At 54.6% G+C, this 16,534-nt stretch overlaps 4 protein-coding genes across 5 annotated transcripts; 2 read left to right on the top strand and 2 right to left on the bottom strand.

The window, feature by feature from the left end:
* Positions 1–714: 714 nt before the first annotated feature.
* ZBTB8B (zinc finger and BTB domain containing 8B) lies at positions 715–7,537 on the bottom strand. 2 transcript variants are annotated; one of them, XM_052698923.1, is made up of 4 exons: positions 7,493–7,537; positions 6,372–7,322; positions 3,803–3,981; positions 715–3,518 (listed from the first exon to the last, which is right to left on the bottom strand). In XM_052698923.1, exons 2-4 carry the CDS (start codon positions 7,309–7,311, stop codon positions 3,207–3,209), a joined length of 1,431 nt encoding a protein of 476 aa, XP_052554883.1. In that variant the 5' UTR covers positions 7,312–7,322; positions 7,493–7,537; the 3' UTR covers positions 715–3,206. The 2 variants fall into 2 exon arrangements, with proteins under 2 accessions (XP_052554883.1, XP_052554884.1); XM_052698924.1 differs by having other exon boundaries at positions 7,481–7,526.
* Positions 7,538–7,555: 18 nt separating this feature from the next.
* On the top strand, positions 7,556–13,773 carry BSDC1 (BSD domain containing 1). Its single transcript, XM_052698925.1, has 11 exons — positions 7,556–7,624; positions 7,754–7,814; positions 8,256–8,372; positions 8,860–9,027; positions 9,135–9,189; positions 9,817–9,932; positions 10,128–10,196; positions 10,376–10,457; positions 10,650–11,183; positions 11,585–11,688; positions 11,980–13,773. Exons 1-11 carry the CDS (start codon positions 7,614–7,616, stop codon positions 12,010–12,012), a joined length of 1,350 nt encoding a protein of 449 aa, XP_052554885.1. The 5' UTR covers positions 7,556–7,613; the 3' UTR covers positions 12,013–13,773.
* On the bottom strand, positions 13,748–15,904 carry TSSK3 (testis specific serine kinase 3). Its single transcript, XM_052698930.1, has 2 exons — positions 15,144–15,904; positions 13,748–14,780 (listed from the first exon to the last, which is right to left on the bottom strand). The coding sequence occupies exons 1-2, from the start codon at positions 15,286–15,288 to the stop codon at positions 14,119–14,121; spliced, it is 807 nt and encodes a 268-aa protein (XP_052554890.1). The 5' UTR covers positions 15,289–15,904; the 3' UTR covers positions 13,748–14,118.
* Positions 15,496–16,257, top strand: FAM229A (family with sequence similarity 229 member A). Its single transcript, XM_052698679.1, has 3 exons — positions 15,496–15,533; positions 15,943–16,077; positions 16,155–16,257. The coding sequence occupies exons 1-3, from the start codon at positions 15,496–15,498 to the stop codon at positions 16,255–16,257; spliced, it is 276 nt and encodes a 91-aa protein (XP_052554639.1).
* Positions 16,258–16,534: the final 277 nt, after the last annotated feature.

Below are 16,534 nucleotides of genomic sequence, written 5' to 3' on the forward strand. Positions count from 1 at the left end.
GCTGGGCGCTGCTGGGTTGGACCAAAACATCTCGAATGCCAATAAAACGTTTTCATGATTAAAAACATAATAAGCGGCATTCCAGTGGGTTTGGAAACGCGAATAATTTTCAGGCTTGTCTGAAAGAAAAAATGTAAAGAACCCACTGACATAAACGTGATTGTATTTCACTGTAAAAAAAGAAGTAGGAAAGGAGGAAGGGGGTTACGTTTTTTCCACCAACTCACAGTATTTGAAACCAACAGATAAACGCAGATTCTAAGCACAGACTCTAAAAGCAGGCTTTAAAAAAGGCTGATGTATCCAACGCCATCACACAGCAGACCCGGGATTTGGTCCCCATTCTGCATTTCAGGAACATTTGTCAAAGCGGCTGCTTTCCTGCTGGGGGAGTTTTGTTGGCCAGTGTGAAACAAAAGAAAAGCTTGGAAAAAGATTTTAAAAATCCAAGGTGGTTAAAAAGCACGTGAGAAAACAAAGTCAGCATCAGCGGTGCGAAAGCCGTCCTGCAGCATCCCGTGCTGTGAGCTGACAGCAGCCCTTGAACCCTCACTGAGGATCTCATCTCTCCCAGCATGGTGTGGCAGCAGGAATGGATGAGCCCAGTCCCAACCCCTGGGGATGGCGCTGTGAACCTCCATCCCGACGCGCTCCGAGTCCCAGAGTCAACTTTCCAATGCTTCAACAGTGATAATAATTTAAAAAGCCAAAGCCACCCTCCGAGAGTTTTATTTTTTATCAGAAAGCTCCAGAATGCTCCCAGATCCACAAATCCAGTAAAGTCACTTCTACAGGTAGGGTTAGATTTATGAGAATTCATCACTCAAAGGAGGCAAAAGGACTCCAGTTATGAAACTGCCTTACAAAACATCAGGAAATTAAATGACCACATCAGGAAGATTTACAAGGCTTGCACCAAGAGGTGAAATGCACCGTGCATACAGTGCAGCTGGTATTCCATCAGTGAAATACAGTGCAATTGCGTGCTAAAGCTTGCTCCTAAACAAAGTCAGTTCCATGGAGCTGAGACTGAAATCTCGGTCTGCGCGGCCTTTAAAAACTTTGAGAAGGAGATTTTATTAAAATGAGTTTCATAAAAACACCTTTGATTTTTTCATTAAGCACCACGTGAACGTTTGGTAACGGCTACGACGTTTCTCAAAGCTCGTGGAGGCTGCGGTACAGGGGGAGACCAGGAAAACATCAAAGCGGGTGGGAAGCACAGCAAACACAGACACGAACATTCGGTCACAAGAACGTGGACAACCGCATCCTCCTCTACCAAATACAAAAGCAGGACTCAGCTGAAAACAAAGCAGCACAACGACAGATCAACAGGAAACATCGATTCTGGTGGTCGCTTTCAGTCCGGAGCGCAAACAGCGCGGCCCCACGCAGTCGCACCAAGCACAGCACGGCCCGTCCTCTATGCACAAGACGCACAAAACAACCCCTAACACCAAAGGGAGCAGGCAAGTAAAATTGCCAAAGGTCTCTGCAGTTGTTCCTGCAGCTTTATTACAGGCTTTCTCAAGAGCTTTGCTTTCCCTGCTCCGAACGCCTTCCAGCTCAGCACAGCTCCGTGGCACAGGAGCAGCTCCTGGCAGCTCCTCAGCCGCAGCCACGCTCAGCTGATCTCAGTCACCTCCACCAATGCTGCCATCGACTCGGCGTCTCAGTGCCACAACGACCAGCCCTGCTGCCCTGGGATGCCCGGTCACCACACATCGTTTGGGTCCCTATTTACATTCTCGTCTCACTCCCATTAGTGAGCTACTCCAACAAATGCAGACAGTGTCACTTCTTTGGGTGTTCTTACAGCAGTCCTTCCAGTATCGGATAATGGGATACCAAAAAAATACCCTCTGAGGTTGTGGTACTCAGCAAGAACAGGACGGCAGCTCGAATGTTGGTGCTGCAGGTGGCATTTCCAAACCACTGGCTCCACTTGCACTGCATCGTTCTGATTTCCAAAAGTGCTTCAGACCCAAAACTGCAGCCAAATCATCAGAGGATGATTTTTACTTGGAAGGTAAAACTCTCACCTCATTTGAAAGCCAAACTTTATCGATCCCAGCAGTGAAACAGGAGGTCCATTGCAGAGCTTAACAACCCCAGTACTTGTATGAATTTATACAGCAATACAAGCTGTGCAAAACGTCACCAAAGGCTGAAAGAAAGCAGGGGAAAAGAAAAAGATTTGTGTACAAAGGGGTCAGTAAAAAAATTGGAGATTTGCCAGCCAGCTGCTTCTAGAAAGGTCCGCTGTGCTGTTTGATACAGAGCTCACTGACAGTCACTGTACTGTTCCTCAGTGCATCGGCTGTGGATCCAATTCCTCTTCTGGAATTGGAATTCCCCAGTATCCTGATGCACAGATTTTCACTTCTATGGTGAAAAGCTGAAGAGATTTGGGCAGTTTGCTTCATAAGCTGAGAGACCAAGACAACAGACACCATTACGTGTGCTTAAGCCAGAACTACTGGTGTCTAAGGGACATCAAGGACACACCTGAAGAGCTGCAGTCTGAGCTGTGCATCCACTGACGAAGATGCAGCAAAAACAATTCGGAAAGAGAACCTTGTTCTCTAGATACTTGTACTTCAGGATATGTGAAATGTATTTATTCTGACTTTCTCTGCTTTCATCAGCAGCATATTTCTGTTATCCTGACACATCTGCCTGGCTTCCAGAGCACAGTAAGTCTATGAAAAGACGCAAGGTTTACAGTTTAGATAACACTGCCCTGATGCAGAAAGATCAAAACTTAGTTTAGAAAAGTCCAAAGTAAGGATGAAAACCACATTTCTTCTCATTGAATCTTCAGAGAGACAACTGTGCCCCTTCCAGACCAGAGATTAAGGAACACGACATCATTACTTGAAGAACCCTGCTATCAAAACAACAGGAGTCCTGCCTACAAAGCACCTCCTGTTCCTTGAAACCAGGAGGCAGAGACACAGCTGGAGATTGCTCAGAAAAACCCTCTGTGAACCCCAGGCAGATCCATCACAGAATTCTGGTGCACAGCACTGAAAACTTGAAAGTATTAAGAATTGGGATTCGTCCCATTCTTCTATTAAAACACTGAATAACAATTAATAAAACCCAACTCAGTCTCACTAACTGGATAAATACAAAGTTTTCTGTCGCAGACCAACCACTGTTGGAGAGAGACCTTCAGTCCTCCCCACCTCCTCCCACTGCTACGTAAGTGTTTCTCGGTCTGCTAAGCTCCTGTGGATTTCCTGCTTGTCCTCAGCATCATCATCATCAGCAGGATCGTTCTCCTCCCCAGACTCCACGTATATGGGCCAGTCATTGTCCGGATCACCCTTCTCCTGGCCCTCTGACGATGGTTCCATCAGACTGAGGTTAATGGGCATCGAGTCCTCATGCGTGGTGGTCACACAAGTGCAGCTGTCACACAAGCCAAAGCGCCGTAATCCTTGAGACAGGCTGCTCGTGAACGTTCTCCTGCAACCCTTACAGATAATCGGCTTATTGGATCGGTGCACCTGAAGTTAAAAGCACAGCGTTACGGTACCAGAAGCAATTTGTAGCTTCGGCTGTTCCTAGGGTTACAACAAACACCCACGTTAGGCTACGGGCAGCAACTCGACCACATCTCCAGCAACAGAAACCTGGGGCTACGCATTGAGAACAAATCAAATATCGGTTGCTTACGCTGCTCATTCGCGAGGCTTTACCTCACGCTGCCACAGCCTCAGTGCGAGACGCTGTGAAAGCCTCGGAACAACGCGTCAGCCTGCCTTAAGGGCTGCCCCGGCCCCACACTCACACTCAGTGCGTGGCTCCGCAGGTGCTCCTGCCGCGTGAAGCGCTTCCCGCAGGTCTCACAGGGGTACGGCCGCTCACCGGTGTGCGAGCGGATGTGGCGCTTCAGGATCCCCTTCTGCTTGGCCGTGTAGGGACAGAACGGGCACTTGTGGAGCTTGATCGGCACCACTAACACGTCACCTTTAGGGGAGAAACAAGGCGTTACGCTCGGCAGCGCGCCGCGTCGGCTTCTCGTCCTCGCCGTGACTCAGTCAGCATAATTCATTTTCCGCTCCTTTTGTATCTGACTTACCTGGAATCTCTGTGCTGCACAACTGCAAAAACCTCTGACGACGGTCGAGTGCCTCGAAAGTCAGTTTGCCCCGTCTGTGAGCGAGCTGCCTCACAACACCACGCGCACTTCATGGTTAAGAAGCCTTTTAGTTTGGTGCCCAGAAGTTGCTTTCAGTGCACTGCGGTCACTGCCACAAAAACTCTCTCTCCATTCTTTTTTTAAAGGTTAGCATTACCACAAAATAGTATCAGCTGCTAGAATCTCTACTACAAATGACCCTGCTCCCCATACACCTTTACTATGCACGTGAATTTAGATGTGGGGAACTCATCTGAAATATGAAGGCATCTACTGGCATGCACTTTATTCTGCCAGAAATAGAATCCATACACGTCCTGGTTGGATTTTACTTTTCCTAGAGTTGGACCACATTTATGTAGTTAGATGCAAAAACAGAGAACTAAATTTGAAGATCTCCTTTTGCACACGCACGAGCATTCCCATTTTTTTCAGTATCAGCCTGGACACGGGCTGCCATCCTAGCATGAAGGTTCAGGTGTTGTACTGAACGATTCGTTTTCTCCAATGTTTCAGCTTCAGAGAAGTATTTGCATTTCCGGCTCTTTTGCAGCCACAAACCAGCAGCAGCACTGCAGAACAGCGCTTCACTGAGGTTTGCCAAACAACAAAAAAAGTGCCTGGTACCAACAGGTCACCATCAAGTGAGATGCATCTCACCCAGCTCCACACCTCCCTGCTGGGCGCTCAGAGCTCCACGCACAAACACAAAAGCAGGCTGCAGACTGGCCCTGCTGTCTGCCCTCCACCAGCTGCGAAAGGCTCAGGATGACCGCAGCAGAAGCAGACTGGGAAGAGGCAGCTCGAATCCACGAGCGCAGGTTCTTCCAGCAGGAGCGTGCTTTGTCCTGCCTGGTGTTTTGGGAGAATGCTGAAGACAGCAGGAGCATTAAAGGCTGAGAAGTAACCTTCCCACTCCCTGCTTATGACCACATTTTTTGGTGCTCCTATTTAAAGCACATCTAGCATTAACATTTCTAATGCGTTCACAGCTGATGTCCTGTACCAAATTTTTGAATATTCCTTTTTCAAAGCAATATTAACAATCCAAAGATTGAAGGAATGGCAAACAAGTAAGCAAACTGTGTTAGAAGCTCTCACCTGGCTACATGTCACAAACCACAAGGTGATGCTGTGACTGCACGCTGTTCTGTAACTTACTCTTTTGTTGACACTAAGACTGGATGTGTGACTTTACCAGGGTTATTGCCTACAAGCACTGGGGGAACATATTGTTTTTATTGGTTTTAAGATCAGACTTGCGTACTTGAACTAGAAATAACAAGAATGTGAGAGCTTGCTATCCAGAACAGAACATTCCATGAAAGATCTCTGTGCTGCCTGCGCTGCCACTCCATCTGCCATATCCTGAGCAGTTCTGTCACTCGCAGCGTGCTGTCAGCTGCCTCCCTTCTTCGTAAGACAGTTTGGACGAGGTCAGTTGTTTGCTAACATTACAAGCAGGTAAAATGCCCAAATCCTTTGAGTCCATTTCAGCAGAAACGCTTAAGCACCTTCTTCTCTGGGTCCCTGACGCTGCTGCCAGGAGACACTGCTGCCAGCGCGGGACGTCCCATGGGCACAGGCCTGTGAAAGCAGCAGCACCTCAGGTGACCAGCAGATGAAAAACGATTCTGCCTCTGGAAGTAAAAGTTAAGTCTTTATGCAACAGCACAGGTTAAAGCTTTCCATGTTCCTAAAAGACATTAATGGTAACATACTACTGAACAGCATCGATTTCTGTCTTTTTGAAGGTGAAAGTAACAGCAAATGGACTCCCGCTCTGCAGCTGATTAACTGGAAGGAGCTCCATGGAACAAGCTAACTTTGGTGTAGCAGAGGGTACAGAACACTCCTCCTGGAGAAGCCCAACTTATCTTCCCATTTCTGCTGCTAAAAAAAATAACCTTCTCACAATTCCAGTGTTTCAAATTTGCTTGCCATTCAACAAGGTCCCAGATGAGAACGTTTAGAGGGTCACCAACACCAAGCTCCAGAACTTGTTTCAAAGAGACTGTGGAACCTATTACAAATACTTACCTTCCAAATGCTGCACTGAATAAATGCGTACAGCTTTCATTTGAAGTCCAGAACAACAGTTTATTTCACTATGGCATAATATTCAGCAACGTATTCCTGAACAAGAAAGAGTAACAGAGGTCACACGACTACGCGGTTTCCTCACCAATCACCACAACTGACCCTCGAGTCCTCTCACCTGCGTCCTCACCATACCAGTCGCTGTGAATGTCCATCATGGAGCTCACGGCCACCCCCGCATCCTCTGGCCTACCCTCAAAGCCCCGAACAAAGTGATGAACAACGTCATCCTTCCTCTGAGCCGAGCTGTTGCGCAGCAAGGCCTCTAGGAACTGCTTCATGTGGTAGTTATTGCAGGCCAGGTCCATCGCCTGCCCTCCGTGCAGCCCCTCGTCCACCTGCTCCAGAGACAGCGCAGGCTGGTACTGCTGCAGCCGCCCACCCACGTCCACCTCTACCTCGTCCGCATCGAACTCGACCTTGGGCTCCACCCCCTTGGGCAGGGAAGAGTTGGCGTCGTCCGGGGAGTCGCTGCCCCCGGGGTCCCTCACCACCAGCTCCAGGGGATGGCAGCTGCTGCACTCTCCGCACGGAGGGTCGTTCTGGCAGCCCGCCATCCTCTCCTTTTCCCGCGGGACTGAGGTGCCGCTCTGCCCCTTGGTGCTGTGCGAGGGGCCCTCTCTCGCTGAGCCTCCGCTCCCACTGTCAGCCTGGTAGAAAGCGGCTTCCCTCTCTATTTTCCTGCAAATATCCAGCGAGGACCTAATGTAGGCCTTGCAGAAGTTGACCACGTCCGTCATTTGCAGGTAGCTCGCTGCAGACATGACCTCGATGACGTTCTCCCCGCAGAGATCCAACTTCCCCGAGTAAAGGAAATCCAGGATGATGGAGAAGGCCTCCGAGGTGACGATGTCCAGGGAGGCCGTGCTGTGCCGCCCGCTGTCCTGTATGTAATGAATCAGCAGAGCCCTGAAGTAGCCGCTGTTGGCAAACAGAATGTTTTTGTGCGCTTTGAAGATCCTCCCCTCCACGATGATGCTGCAGTCACAGAAGAAATCCCTCTTGCGCTGCTCGTTGAGCTCCCCCAGGAGCTTCGTGTAGTACGACTGCATCTCCATGGCCGCGGCTGCTGCGGGCGGAGGGAGAAGGAACCGTCAGAGGGAACCGCAGAGCAGAACCCTCCCAGCGCCGACCCGACCCGACCCGACCCGACCCGACCCGACCCGACCCGACCCGACCCGACCCGCTCACCTCCCCGCTCACCTCCCCGCTCACCTCCCCGCTCACCTCCCCGCTCACCTCCCCGCCCCGCCGGGCCCTCCCGGAAGCAGGAAGTGGCGCTGCCGGAAGTCACCCCTCCGCGGAAGGCGGGACTGAGAGGTGAGGGGTCGGTAAATATTGGTGACGTCACGCCGCCAAGATGGCGGAAGGGTGAGCGCGGCGTTACGGCGGAGCGGCCGGGCGGGGTCGGGCCTCGGGGGCGGCGGGATGGACGGCGCCGGTGGGCCGGGAGCGGGGGGGCTTGGGGTCGGGCCGGCTGACGTGCGTGTGCTCTGACAGGGAGGACGCGGGCTGGTGGCGGAGCTGGCTGCAGCAGAGTTACCAGGCCGTTAAGGAGAAGGTAAAGCGGCCCCGAGGCCTCGGGGAACGGCTGGGAGCGGGGGGTGGCGGCGGGGGAGGTGAAGGCGGCGGCGGCGGCGGCGGAGGCGGGGGAGCCGGGATCGGCAGCTCCTGGAGCCGGGCGGGTCGGGTCGCAGCATCGCGTCCTGATGAGTGACGGTGCTGCTGATGTTAATTATACAGGACTCGTTGTGTGGCTTTTCCACACCCTTTTTTCTTTTCCTGTTTTTTGTTTTTCAGCTTTTAACTCAAAAAATACTCTGATGTGTTTTGTGTATGGCTGTTTCCCATTGTTATTCTGATTACTGCAGTTTTTCCCCTTGCACGGGTCGGAGTAAAGGCACCTTGCAATTCGTTTCTGTGTGTTTGAGGTGTTCCCAGAGCTACCAGGGTTTTGTGAGAGACCAGAAGATTAGGCAGTCTGTTTGTTGTCTCCCTGCAGTCCACAGAAGCTTTAGAATTCATGAAACGGGACCTGGCTGAGTTCACTCAAGTTGTGCAGCATGATACAGCCTGCACGATCGCTGCTACGGCCAGCGTGGTCAAGGACAAACTGGCAGTGAGTATCAGAGCTGAGTTCTTGCTGTGGAAAGCAGAATGGGGTGAATAAGACATACCTGCAGCTGGCGCATCCCTCCTGCCCCTGAGGACACAATCCTCCCCTTGTAGATTTTGTGCTGAGTGGGATTTTCTCACTGTAATGATGAAGAAGCTTTGGGGATCAGTGAGGGAAGCTTAGTAGTGCTTTCTTGCTGTCCATGTGCTTTGCAGGCAGGTTACTGGCAGCGTCACCATGGTGTGACATCAGACCTTTGCACGGCTGTTTCTTTGCCAGTCTCTGAGCCTGGCTCCCTTTCCTCTCAAAGCCCAGACTCTGTTTCCAAGCAACCCACTGTGAAGGACAGCCTGCCCCACCACCACGTGGGGACAGTGACTGCCAGCACACCCTTTGCCCAGCCCTGGCCACAAGTCATCTCAGTTTTTGGAGGGAGAGAAATCCTGCTTCAGGCACCATTCCTAACACTGTGTCACTGTTTTTCTTCAAGAGGACGGAAGCTTCTGGTGCAACTGAAAAGGTGAGGAAGGGGATCTCTGACTTCCTGGGTGTCATCTCAGACACTTTTGCTCCTTCACCAGACAAGACCATCGACTGCGATGTCATAACGCTGATGGCAACACCCACGGGTACCACAGAGCCCTATGACAGTGCGAAGGTGAGTGCCCCAGCTCTCGGCTTCCCCTCAGCGCTGATCCTGGGCTGTCCTTGCCTGTCCTGCACTCCCCTCCACTGATGCTCCTCCATATATGTGCTCTCCTCCAGGCTCGCCTCTACAGCCTCCAGTCAGACCCAGCCACCTACTGCAACGAACCTGACGGTACGGAGCCCTGGCAGCTCTGCTGAAAAAAGCTGCCCTGATGTGGGGTCTGCGGGCCGTCCTGAACTGTGCAGAACCTTTCGGCAGGGGGTCTGTGGACTGAGTGTAGGCAAGGGCACTGTGGTGGGAAGCAGGCCCATCTGGTGCCTTGAGGACTGGCTTAGATTGAGTTTTCTGGGTTGGTTTAAACAGCTTCTGCAGCTGCTGCTGTCCTACAGGTGGGCGCAGAGATCAGAGTCTCGGTCTCCCCTGAGGCTGGGATCTGTCACACAGCTGTGAGCAGCAGCGCTGCTTCTTTCCTCTGGGAACAGGCAGCGTATGGCAGATGGGGGGGAGTGCGTGCAGCCCTCCAGGCCTTGACTGCTTTTGGCTAGAAAATGCTATTCCTCCCTTCCCTGGTTTCTCTGCTTCGACTGCACGCTGCTTGTGAATCCCCTCCCGCTTGTGTGGGGTTTGATGCCACAGGAAGGTGTGCTCATCTCAGGGCTGCATGTCTTGCATTCCTGCCTTTCCTTGCCCGACCATTGCTCACCTCATCTCATCGGGAGCATCTTTCCAAAGAAACTTCCTGAAACTTTGTGTCTTGTTTATGCCAAAGATTGTTATCTCTCTTCTTGTGCTGTGCAGGCCCTGCTGAGCTTCTTGAAGCCTGGCTCTCCCAGTTTAGCCTGGAAGAGAAGAAAGGGGAGATCGCAGAACTGCTGGCAACCAGCCCTTCCATCCGGGCCCTCTACACTAAAATGGTAACGGCCTTTCTTACTGTAGCAGGAAGGTTCTGATCTGGGTTATGATTCCCACCTGAGCCCTGAGGAGTTGGTGGCAGAAAGGATTGTAGTTGCACGTCGTATTTCTGCCCCCGCTTGTTTTTCATGGTCCCGGATCAGCTTACAGTGGTTCTTGAAAGGCTCGTGACCTTCCCCTTCCTGTGCTGTTTCCAGGTCCCTGCGGCTGTGTCCCACTTGGAGTTCTGGCAGCGCTACTTCTACAAAGTGCATCGCCTGGAGCAGGTGGGTGGGCAGGTGGGGGTGGCACTGCAGCAGGGCGCTGCTGGGGCAGGCTGAAGAGTGGAAGGTTCATTCCTGCAAGAGCAGGGCTTGGCTGCCTTCTGTGTCCCTGACGTTGCTGATGTTCCTGGGGGAAGAAAGGTCCAGGACGTGAGCAGCTGCTGATGCTGAGTTCCCTGCAGGATGAAGTCCGGAGGGAGGCCCTGAAGCAGCGCGCGGAGCAGAGCATTCACCAAGAGGAGCCAGGCTGGGAAGAGGATGAAGGTGGGTTAGATGGTGGAGGGGGTTCTGTGGGCAGCCTTGTGCAGCCGTCAGCGGTCTGTGTTAGAGAAGGTGGCAGCTCCTCCTTGCTCCCACCAGTTCAGCTCCTGGCCCAGCTTTATCCAGAACTGCTGTGCTGTCAGTTGCTGCTGCACTCGCTGAAACATCTCTTGCTTCTCTTCTGCCTTCTTACAGAGGAGTTCTTGGGGATGTCACCCCTGCCTTGTGCGAACGTGAAATTTCCACAAGCAGCAGAGAAAGCATCTGCTCCTGCAGCCCTGGAGGGGAGCCACCCCTCTGTTCACAAGGAACCCTCGGAGGAAAGCTGGGCCATCCTCCCTCCTGAGCTGGCCCCAGCAGAGGGGAGCCCCTCCGAGAGCAGCGAGAGCGTTTCCCTCGTGACTCAGATTGCAAACCCTGCCTCTGTGCCTGCCGTGCAGCTACAGACTGGAGTGCAGCCATCTGGGGACAGAGTGCTCTCCCAGAGGCTGCTGGAGGCCACCTCAGAGGAGCAGAACCCGCTGCCAAAGCCCCCCGAACCGGGGCGTCCCTCTGCGCAGCAGCCAGCAGCGCGCTCAGAGCAGCCGGCTGTGAGTGGGGCCAAAGAGGTGGAGAGCAAAGCCCAAGGCAGGACAGAGACTCTGAAAGAGGAAGGACCAGCAGATCTGCGGATCTTTGAGCTGAACTCTGACAGTGGGAAGTCCACCCCTTCCAACAACGGCAAGAAAGGTGGGTGTGGACCAGCCTGGCAACCTGCTGTGTGGCAGCTTTTGAGGAAGGGGCTCAGAATGGAAAGCAGGGTGCAGAATCTTGGGCTTGGAGCTCTGATGCTGGCCGTGCAGATAATGGGGTCAGTTGGGCCTTTTGACAAAACATTAAGACCAGGTAACATCCTAATTGACCCACGGAGAGATTTTCTGCTGTGCAGATCTCTGTCCCAGCCCGCTGTTCCCTGAATTGCTGTCTGGAACATATGAGAAGCCAAGCCCTGGTTCTTTGCTTTGGTGATAATGGAGGGAAGAGAAAAGAAATCAAAAGTGTCTGCTGAGCAGAGCAGCTTTTGCTTTGGCCAGAGTGCCTGGAGAGCAGCTGCAGCCCGGGTGGCTCAGCTGTGGTGTTTGTGGTTCCAGGTTCCAGCACTGATATCAGCGAGGACTGGGAGAAGGACTTTGATTTGGATATGACTGAAGAGGAGGTGCAGCTGGCGTTGTCCAAGGTGGAGGTGTCTGGGGAGGTGAGTTGGGGCTGCCAGTCACTCAGATGGAGGAGAGCTCTGCTCCCAGAGGGCGCCAGCATTTCAGCTCTGCAGGGTCGTGGGGATGAGGATTATCTGGAGCAGAGGGTGGCGTCCAGATGTGCTCAGCGAGGGAGGAGTGTTCCCCAGGGAGAGCTCAGCAAACAGATCCCTGCTGTCCGGACGTGGAGCTGGGGGTTGTGCAGGCTCAGGTGCCCTGGGAAGGAGGATTTCTCAGCAGATGGCCGCTGAGTTGCAGAAACAATTGAGGGATGTTATTCTTGTTTGCAGCTGGAAGATGAAGAGTGGGAAGACTGGGAATAAAGCAACGGCTTCCAGCTTATCACAGGCTCATTTCCACCATCGAATGTGAATTAAATCACGGACCGGCTATTCCTTTGTGTGTAACTGTGCTGGGGATTGCAGCTCCTGGCTGAAGGAGTTTTACTCCTGCTAAATCCTGTGGGCAACTCAAACGACCCCTTCAGACCCAGAGGAGGGGGGAAGAAGTGGGAATTTGCTCGTACACTTTAAGCTGCGGGGGAGCTCATCTTCTGAGGAGGTCCGAGAGAGTGGCGAGGCCAAAACTGACAGCCCCAAAAGCATCAGGTGGAGGCAGATGCAATGCAGTGAGGGGCTGAGTGGGCACTTGGGCAGCTGGCAGGATTGCTTGGTGCTGTCAGACTGCCTGTTGGGTGATGGTGTGTGTGTGTGTTTAATCTGTGTGCAGCAGCTCAGAGGTTCCCAGGTGCTGCTCCTGCTCGCTCTCTGAGCTGCTGGCTCATCGCCCCCGTTGTGGGGAGCGGCTGGGGCTGGAGGTACTGCAGCAGAAGTGTCTGCTGTCAACTCACTGCTGCAAAGGAAAGCAGTTGGCTTTTGGCTTTGGCCTGAAGCTGGGCCGCGCTGGAAGGAGCTAAACTCCCTGCCAAACCCTTAGCTTCTGCCTGGCTTTTTGTCTTGGAAGCTTCTTCTAATGGAAACTCCTGTCTCCTGCAGCAAGAGCAATGGCTCCTCTAAGAGCCAAGGCTTGATGTTGTGCTCTTTGCAGCTAAAACAGCTGCACTGCCTTTCTCTACTGCGTTTTGTGTACTTCTATTAAACTCTCCAAGCAGAGTGCTTGTGGCTTGCTCTTTCCTGAGCCCTTCCTGGGTGGGCGGTGCTTTGGGTCAGCCTGGAGCAGCACCCTGCTGCACCGGTGCCCTTAGCAGAGCTGCAGCCACCCCTTTGTCTGCCCCACAGGCCGCCCTCTGCTCATTTGGTTTCCTTCACTTGAGCCCCTGCGACTGCTTGCAATGCTTCCTTCAGCCCCAGCGCCCCTTTCCAGGGCAGTTCCCTCTTAAGGTCAGGAGATGCTCCTCACTGGAAGTCAGGAACAGGAGGTTCCCTAAGGGGGCGGAGCTGTGCTTGGCCTTTTGGGAGGTGGTTTCATACCTGCTACCTTTGTTCTTCTGCCCCTTCCTTGGCTGCTTCATTTGAGCTGTGGTTTCCTCATTTCTAGTTGCATTAGTGTAGGTGCTCTTGGAAAACTTGATATTGTTCTCCCCACGTTTGGGGACATTCAAACGCGGCCGCCGATGCGTGGGTTGGCGGCAGCACCGACTTGAGGCCCTTACATGAGAGCTGCTTGTGCTGCAGAACCCACGAGGAGCAGGGACTGAATGCAGCTCAGCTCCCACAGCGTCCAGCAGAGCCTCTACAACCTGCACAGCCTCACCTGTGGGCTGCGTTTGGCTCCAGCAGAAAAACCTGTTGTGAGCAAATGCCGGGCAGCCGTGGGGCAGCTCCTGCTGTGGGGCTGCTGCCGGGGCGGGCGCTCAGGGCTGCGCTCCCTGGGTCTGTGAGTCAGGCTGGATGCAGAGCTCTGGGGCTGCGCTGCCCTTGCGTGTCTCTTTCCTTTAGTCAAATTAACCATTTGGTTGTCTGTGCAATATTCTCTGTTTGGAACTATTCCACATCTCCCTGAGCCTTTTCTAGCTGGGGTGAAAAACCAGGAACAATTCTAACAGCTGGTAGTTTTGTAACAATGACTTTCTCCAAACCTTTTACAGACTTGCAGTTAACAGCAATTAAAAGAATTCAGCAGTCGCCACCTGTGTCCTCGTTTCTTTTGCCTGTTGTGGGCTGGGGACAGCTGCCTCCAGAGGATCAACCGCTTTAAATTTCTATTTGCTTTCCTCCCCCTCACCTCAAGGGAAGTTTACTTAGTGGGGAGGGGGACGGGGACATGGGGGTGGATCCTCTTGGTCTGCTCTGTTCCCTGCTGCTGAAGGCCGGGGGCTGTGAGGGAGCGGGTAAAAATGGCCGGGTGTGAAACACACCTCGTCTCCGGCAGCGATCGTGAGGCTGAATTAGTGGGAAACACTGACATGCGAGTTTATTGGCATCCTGGAAGCAATTCCTCCCTGTAGGAGGGAGCGGGGCGAGCGCTTCTCAGGGTCTGGCCAGCCAGGGGTGCCTGCTGAGCCGCTCCACCGAGGGCCGCAGGACCATGTCTGGTTCCAGGAGCCTTTTCAGGAGGTCCTGGCACAACCTGGAGACCCGCAGGTGCCTGGGCAGGGAGACGCCTTTCTGCTGCTGGCACAACATCTGCGGGATGTTGGTGTCGTCGAAGGGCAGCTGGGCGCACAGCAGGACGTAGAGGATGACGCCCAAGCCCCAGACGTCGACCTTGCGGCTGTCGTGAGGCACTCCGTGCAGCACTTCGGGCGCCGCGTAGGCCATGCTGCCGCAGAAGGTGCGGCTCAGCTCCCGGCTGCCTGCAGGGAGCCGCTTGGCGAAGCTGAAGTCCGTCAGCTTCACGGTCTGGCCCTGCAGCAGCGCGTTCTCGCACTTGAGGTCACGGTGAGCCACCCCGCAGCTGTGGCAGTACTGGATGGCCTCCACCAGCTGGCGGAAGATCGCCCTGGCGCGGTGCTCGGGCAGGGGACCCTTGTGAGCCACGTAGTCAAACATGTCCCCGTCCTCGGCCAGCTCCATCACCAGGTAGATCTTCCCCTCTGCAGACTCCAGCACCTCGTACATGCGGATGATGTTCTTGTGGTCCAAGCGCTCGACGATCTGCAGCTCCCGGGGCAGGAATTTCTGAATGAACTCTGCCAAGAGGAGGAAAATTCACTGTCAGTTCCTGAGTCGCTGAACTCCGGCACCTGGCCTGGCTGCAGCCACAGGGTGGGAAGGAGGGGAGGTTGTGCCGTGGGTGCCTGGCTCCTCGCAGGACCCTTATCTGCGGGGGATCTGAGCTCTGCTGCTTCTGGCCGCCTCTGCAGTTGGAGGAGCCGGTCAAACCAACCCCCCCTGGGCTGTGGCCCCCCGGCTGCTCTGCGCTGCCCTCAACACCTGCCTTCCCTGTCTGCTCTTAGGTGGAAAGTTTGGGAAACTCACTTTCCGGCAGGAATGAAAAGCTTTCAAGGAGGGATGGTGCCTCAGCCTGGAAGCTCTTTGAGGCTACTTCTTACCTTCTGGACTTGCGCTCTTATCAATTATTTTAATTGCTACTTTCTTCTGGTGCTTATGGGAAAAGGCCTCCTTCACTTTGGAGTAAGCTCCCTCCCCAATGGTTTTGCCAAGCTGGTAGCCATTGGTAAGCAAAAACTCCTCCATGTTCTCTCACACACTGGGGCTGTTCAATCTCAGGTCTACCCCAGCAACTCGACAACAGCATCACAGTGGCCAGGGGACCCCCGTGCCCTCTGCTGGCATGCGTAGGGCCACCAGGCCCTGCTCATGCCCTGGTGGGAAGGGGCATCGAGGCACCTCCTGTGGCCTGGGCGTGCTATTGTGATGCAGCTGATGCTGCGTGAATCCCAGATGACGGATGTGATCCAGGTGGGCGACCGCTCTGCCAGGCAGGGGGGGATCAGGCTGCGCTGAGCTCAGTGGGCACCGTGAGTAGGGAGCTCATGGCATGGAGGAGCGCGGGGCGGGGGGCTGCCAGGGGCCCCACGTGTTCCTCTCCCACTTTCCTCGGGGCGGATCGGGGTGAGGCAGAAAGGCTTTCAGAGCCGGTGGTCAGAGAACGCTTTGCTGCAGCAGGGAGGGGAGCCCAGGGCCGTGCCACGAGCTCTGTGCCGGGCTGCGCTCCTTCCCTTCCACTGCAGCCTCACATCTGAGCTGAGTTCGGCAGCTCCAGCGCCTGCAGCCCAACCGGGCCGGGCTCCTTCGCCTCGTGAGGGCGAGGAACGGCCGCAGCGAGGAACGCAGCCAGGCCCCGCGCCGCGGCTCACCTCGCTGACAGCCGCTTCTCCGCACGCACAGGCAGCCGGGCCCGGACATGAGCTCCCAGGAAGCGCCGCGGGCCCGGAGGTTCCCCATCGAGGCAGGCGATTGTCGCAGAGCGGCCACAGCGTTGGAGACACAGCAGCGGGTGGGCACCGCATGGACCGCGGGCAGGTGAGGGTCCGGCGGGGCTCCCCTGGTGCTACGCGCTGTGCTCTGCCGTCCCTGCGCTCACCCCGCTCTCCCTGCAGACAGCTGCGACGATGCCCCGCGAACCACTGCCTGACGCTGCCCCACGTCCCCGTTGATGTCTTCATTGCCATGGGAGGGAACTGCCGGCCACGCAGCACCTGATGCCGCCGCGCCACGCAGCCCGGGAGCAGCGAGGGACGCGGATCCTTTATGCACTTTGTAAAGAAAGGACATCCTACAGCGTTTCCGCGCCTGCTGTCCTCTCTGGGTCACCGAGCCGCGCGTGGCGGTGCGGCTGTTCGCCCCCAACGGCTGCCCTGGGGTCCCGGGGCCGCCCGCTCCCGGCTCAGCGAGGCCGGGAGGGCGGCCTGGGAACGGGTAACGGGGAAGGGTTAGCTCAGGGGATGGGGCTGTGCGCTCCGGTTGGGGCTGACGAGAG

This window comes from Tympanuchus pallidicinctus, unplaced genomic scaffold, assembly GCF_026119805.1.
Source record: "Tympanuchus pallidicinctus isolate F22 unplaced genomic scaffold, pur_lepc_1.0 scaffold33, whole genome shotgun sequence".
NCBI classification, from domain to species: Eukaryota; Metazoa; Chordata; class Aves; order Galliformes; family Phasianidae; genus Tympanuchus; species Tympanuchus pallidicinctus.

Coding starts and splice junctions, on each gene's coding strand:
- ZBTB8B (XM_052698923.1), bottom strand. CDS start 7,311: ATGGAGATGCAGTCGTACTACACGAAGCTCCTGGGGGAGCTCAACGAG. Junction 3,982..6,371: donor CTGGTATGGTGAGGACGCAG/GTGAGAGGACTC, acceptor TCTCCCCTAAAG/GTGACGTGTTAGTGGTGCCG. Junction 3,519..3,802: donor TGCGGAGCCACGCACTGAGT/GTGAGTGTGGGG, acceptor TTTTAACTTCAG/GTGCACCGATCCAATAAGCC.
- BSDC1 (XM_052698925.1), top strand. Junction 9,933..10,127: donor GGGCCCTCTACACTAAAATG/GTAACGGCCTTT, acceptor TGCTGTTTCCAG/GTCCCTGCGGCTGTGTCCCA. Junction 10,197..10,375: donor AAGTGCATCGCCTGGAGCAG/GTGGGTGGGCAG, acceptor AGTTCCCTGCAG/GATGAAGTCCGGAGGGAGGC.
- TSSK3 (XM_052698930.1), bottom strand. CDS start 15,288: ATGGAGGAGTTTTTGCTTACCAATGGCTACCAGCTTGGCAAAACCATT. Junction 14,781..15,143: donor TAAGAGCGCAAGTCCAGAAG/GTAAGAAGTAGC, acceptor TCCTCTTGGCAG/AGTTCATTCAGAAATTCCTG.
- FAM229A (XM_052698679.1), top strand. CDS start 15,496: ATGACGGATGTGATCCAGGTGGGCGACCGCTCTGCCAG. Junction 15,534..15,942: donor GTGGGCGACCGCTCTGCCAG/GCAGGGGGGGAT, acceptor CCGCACGCACAG/GCAGCCGGGCCCGGACATGA. Junction 16,078..16,154: donor ACCGCATGGACCGCGGGCAG/GTGAGGGTCCGG, acceptor CTCTCCCTGCAG/ACAGCTGCGACGATGCCCCG.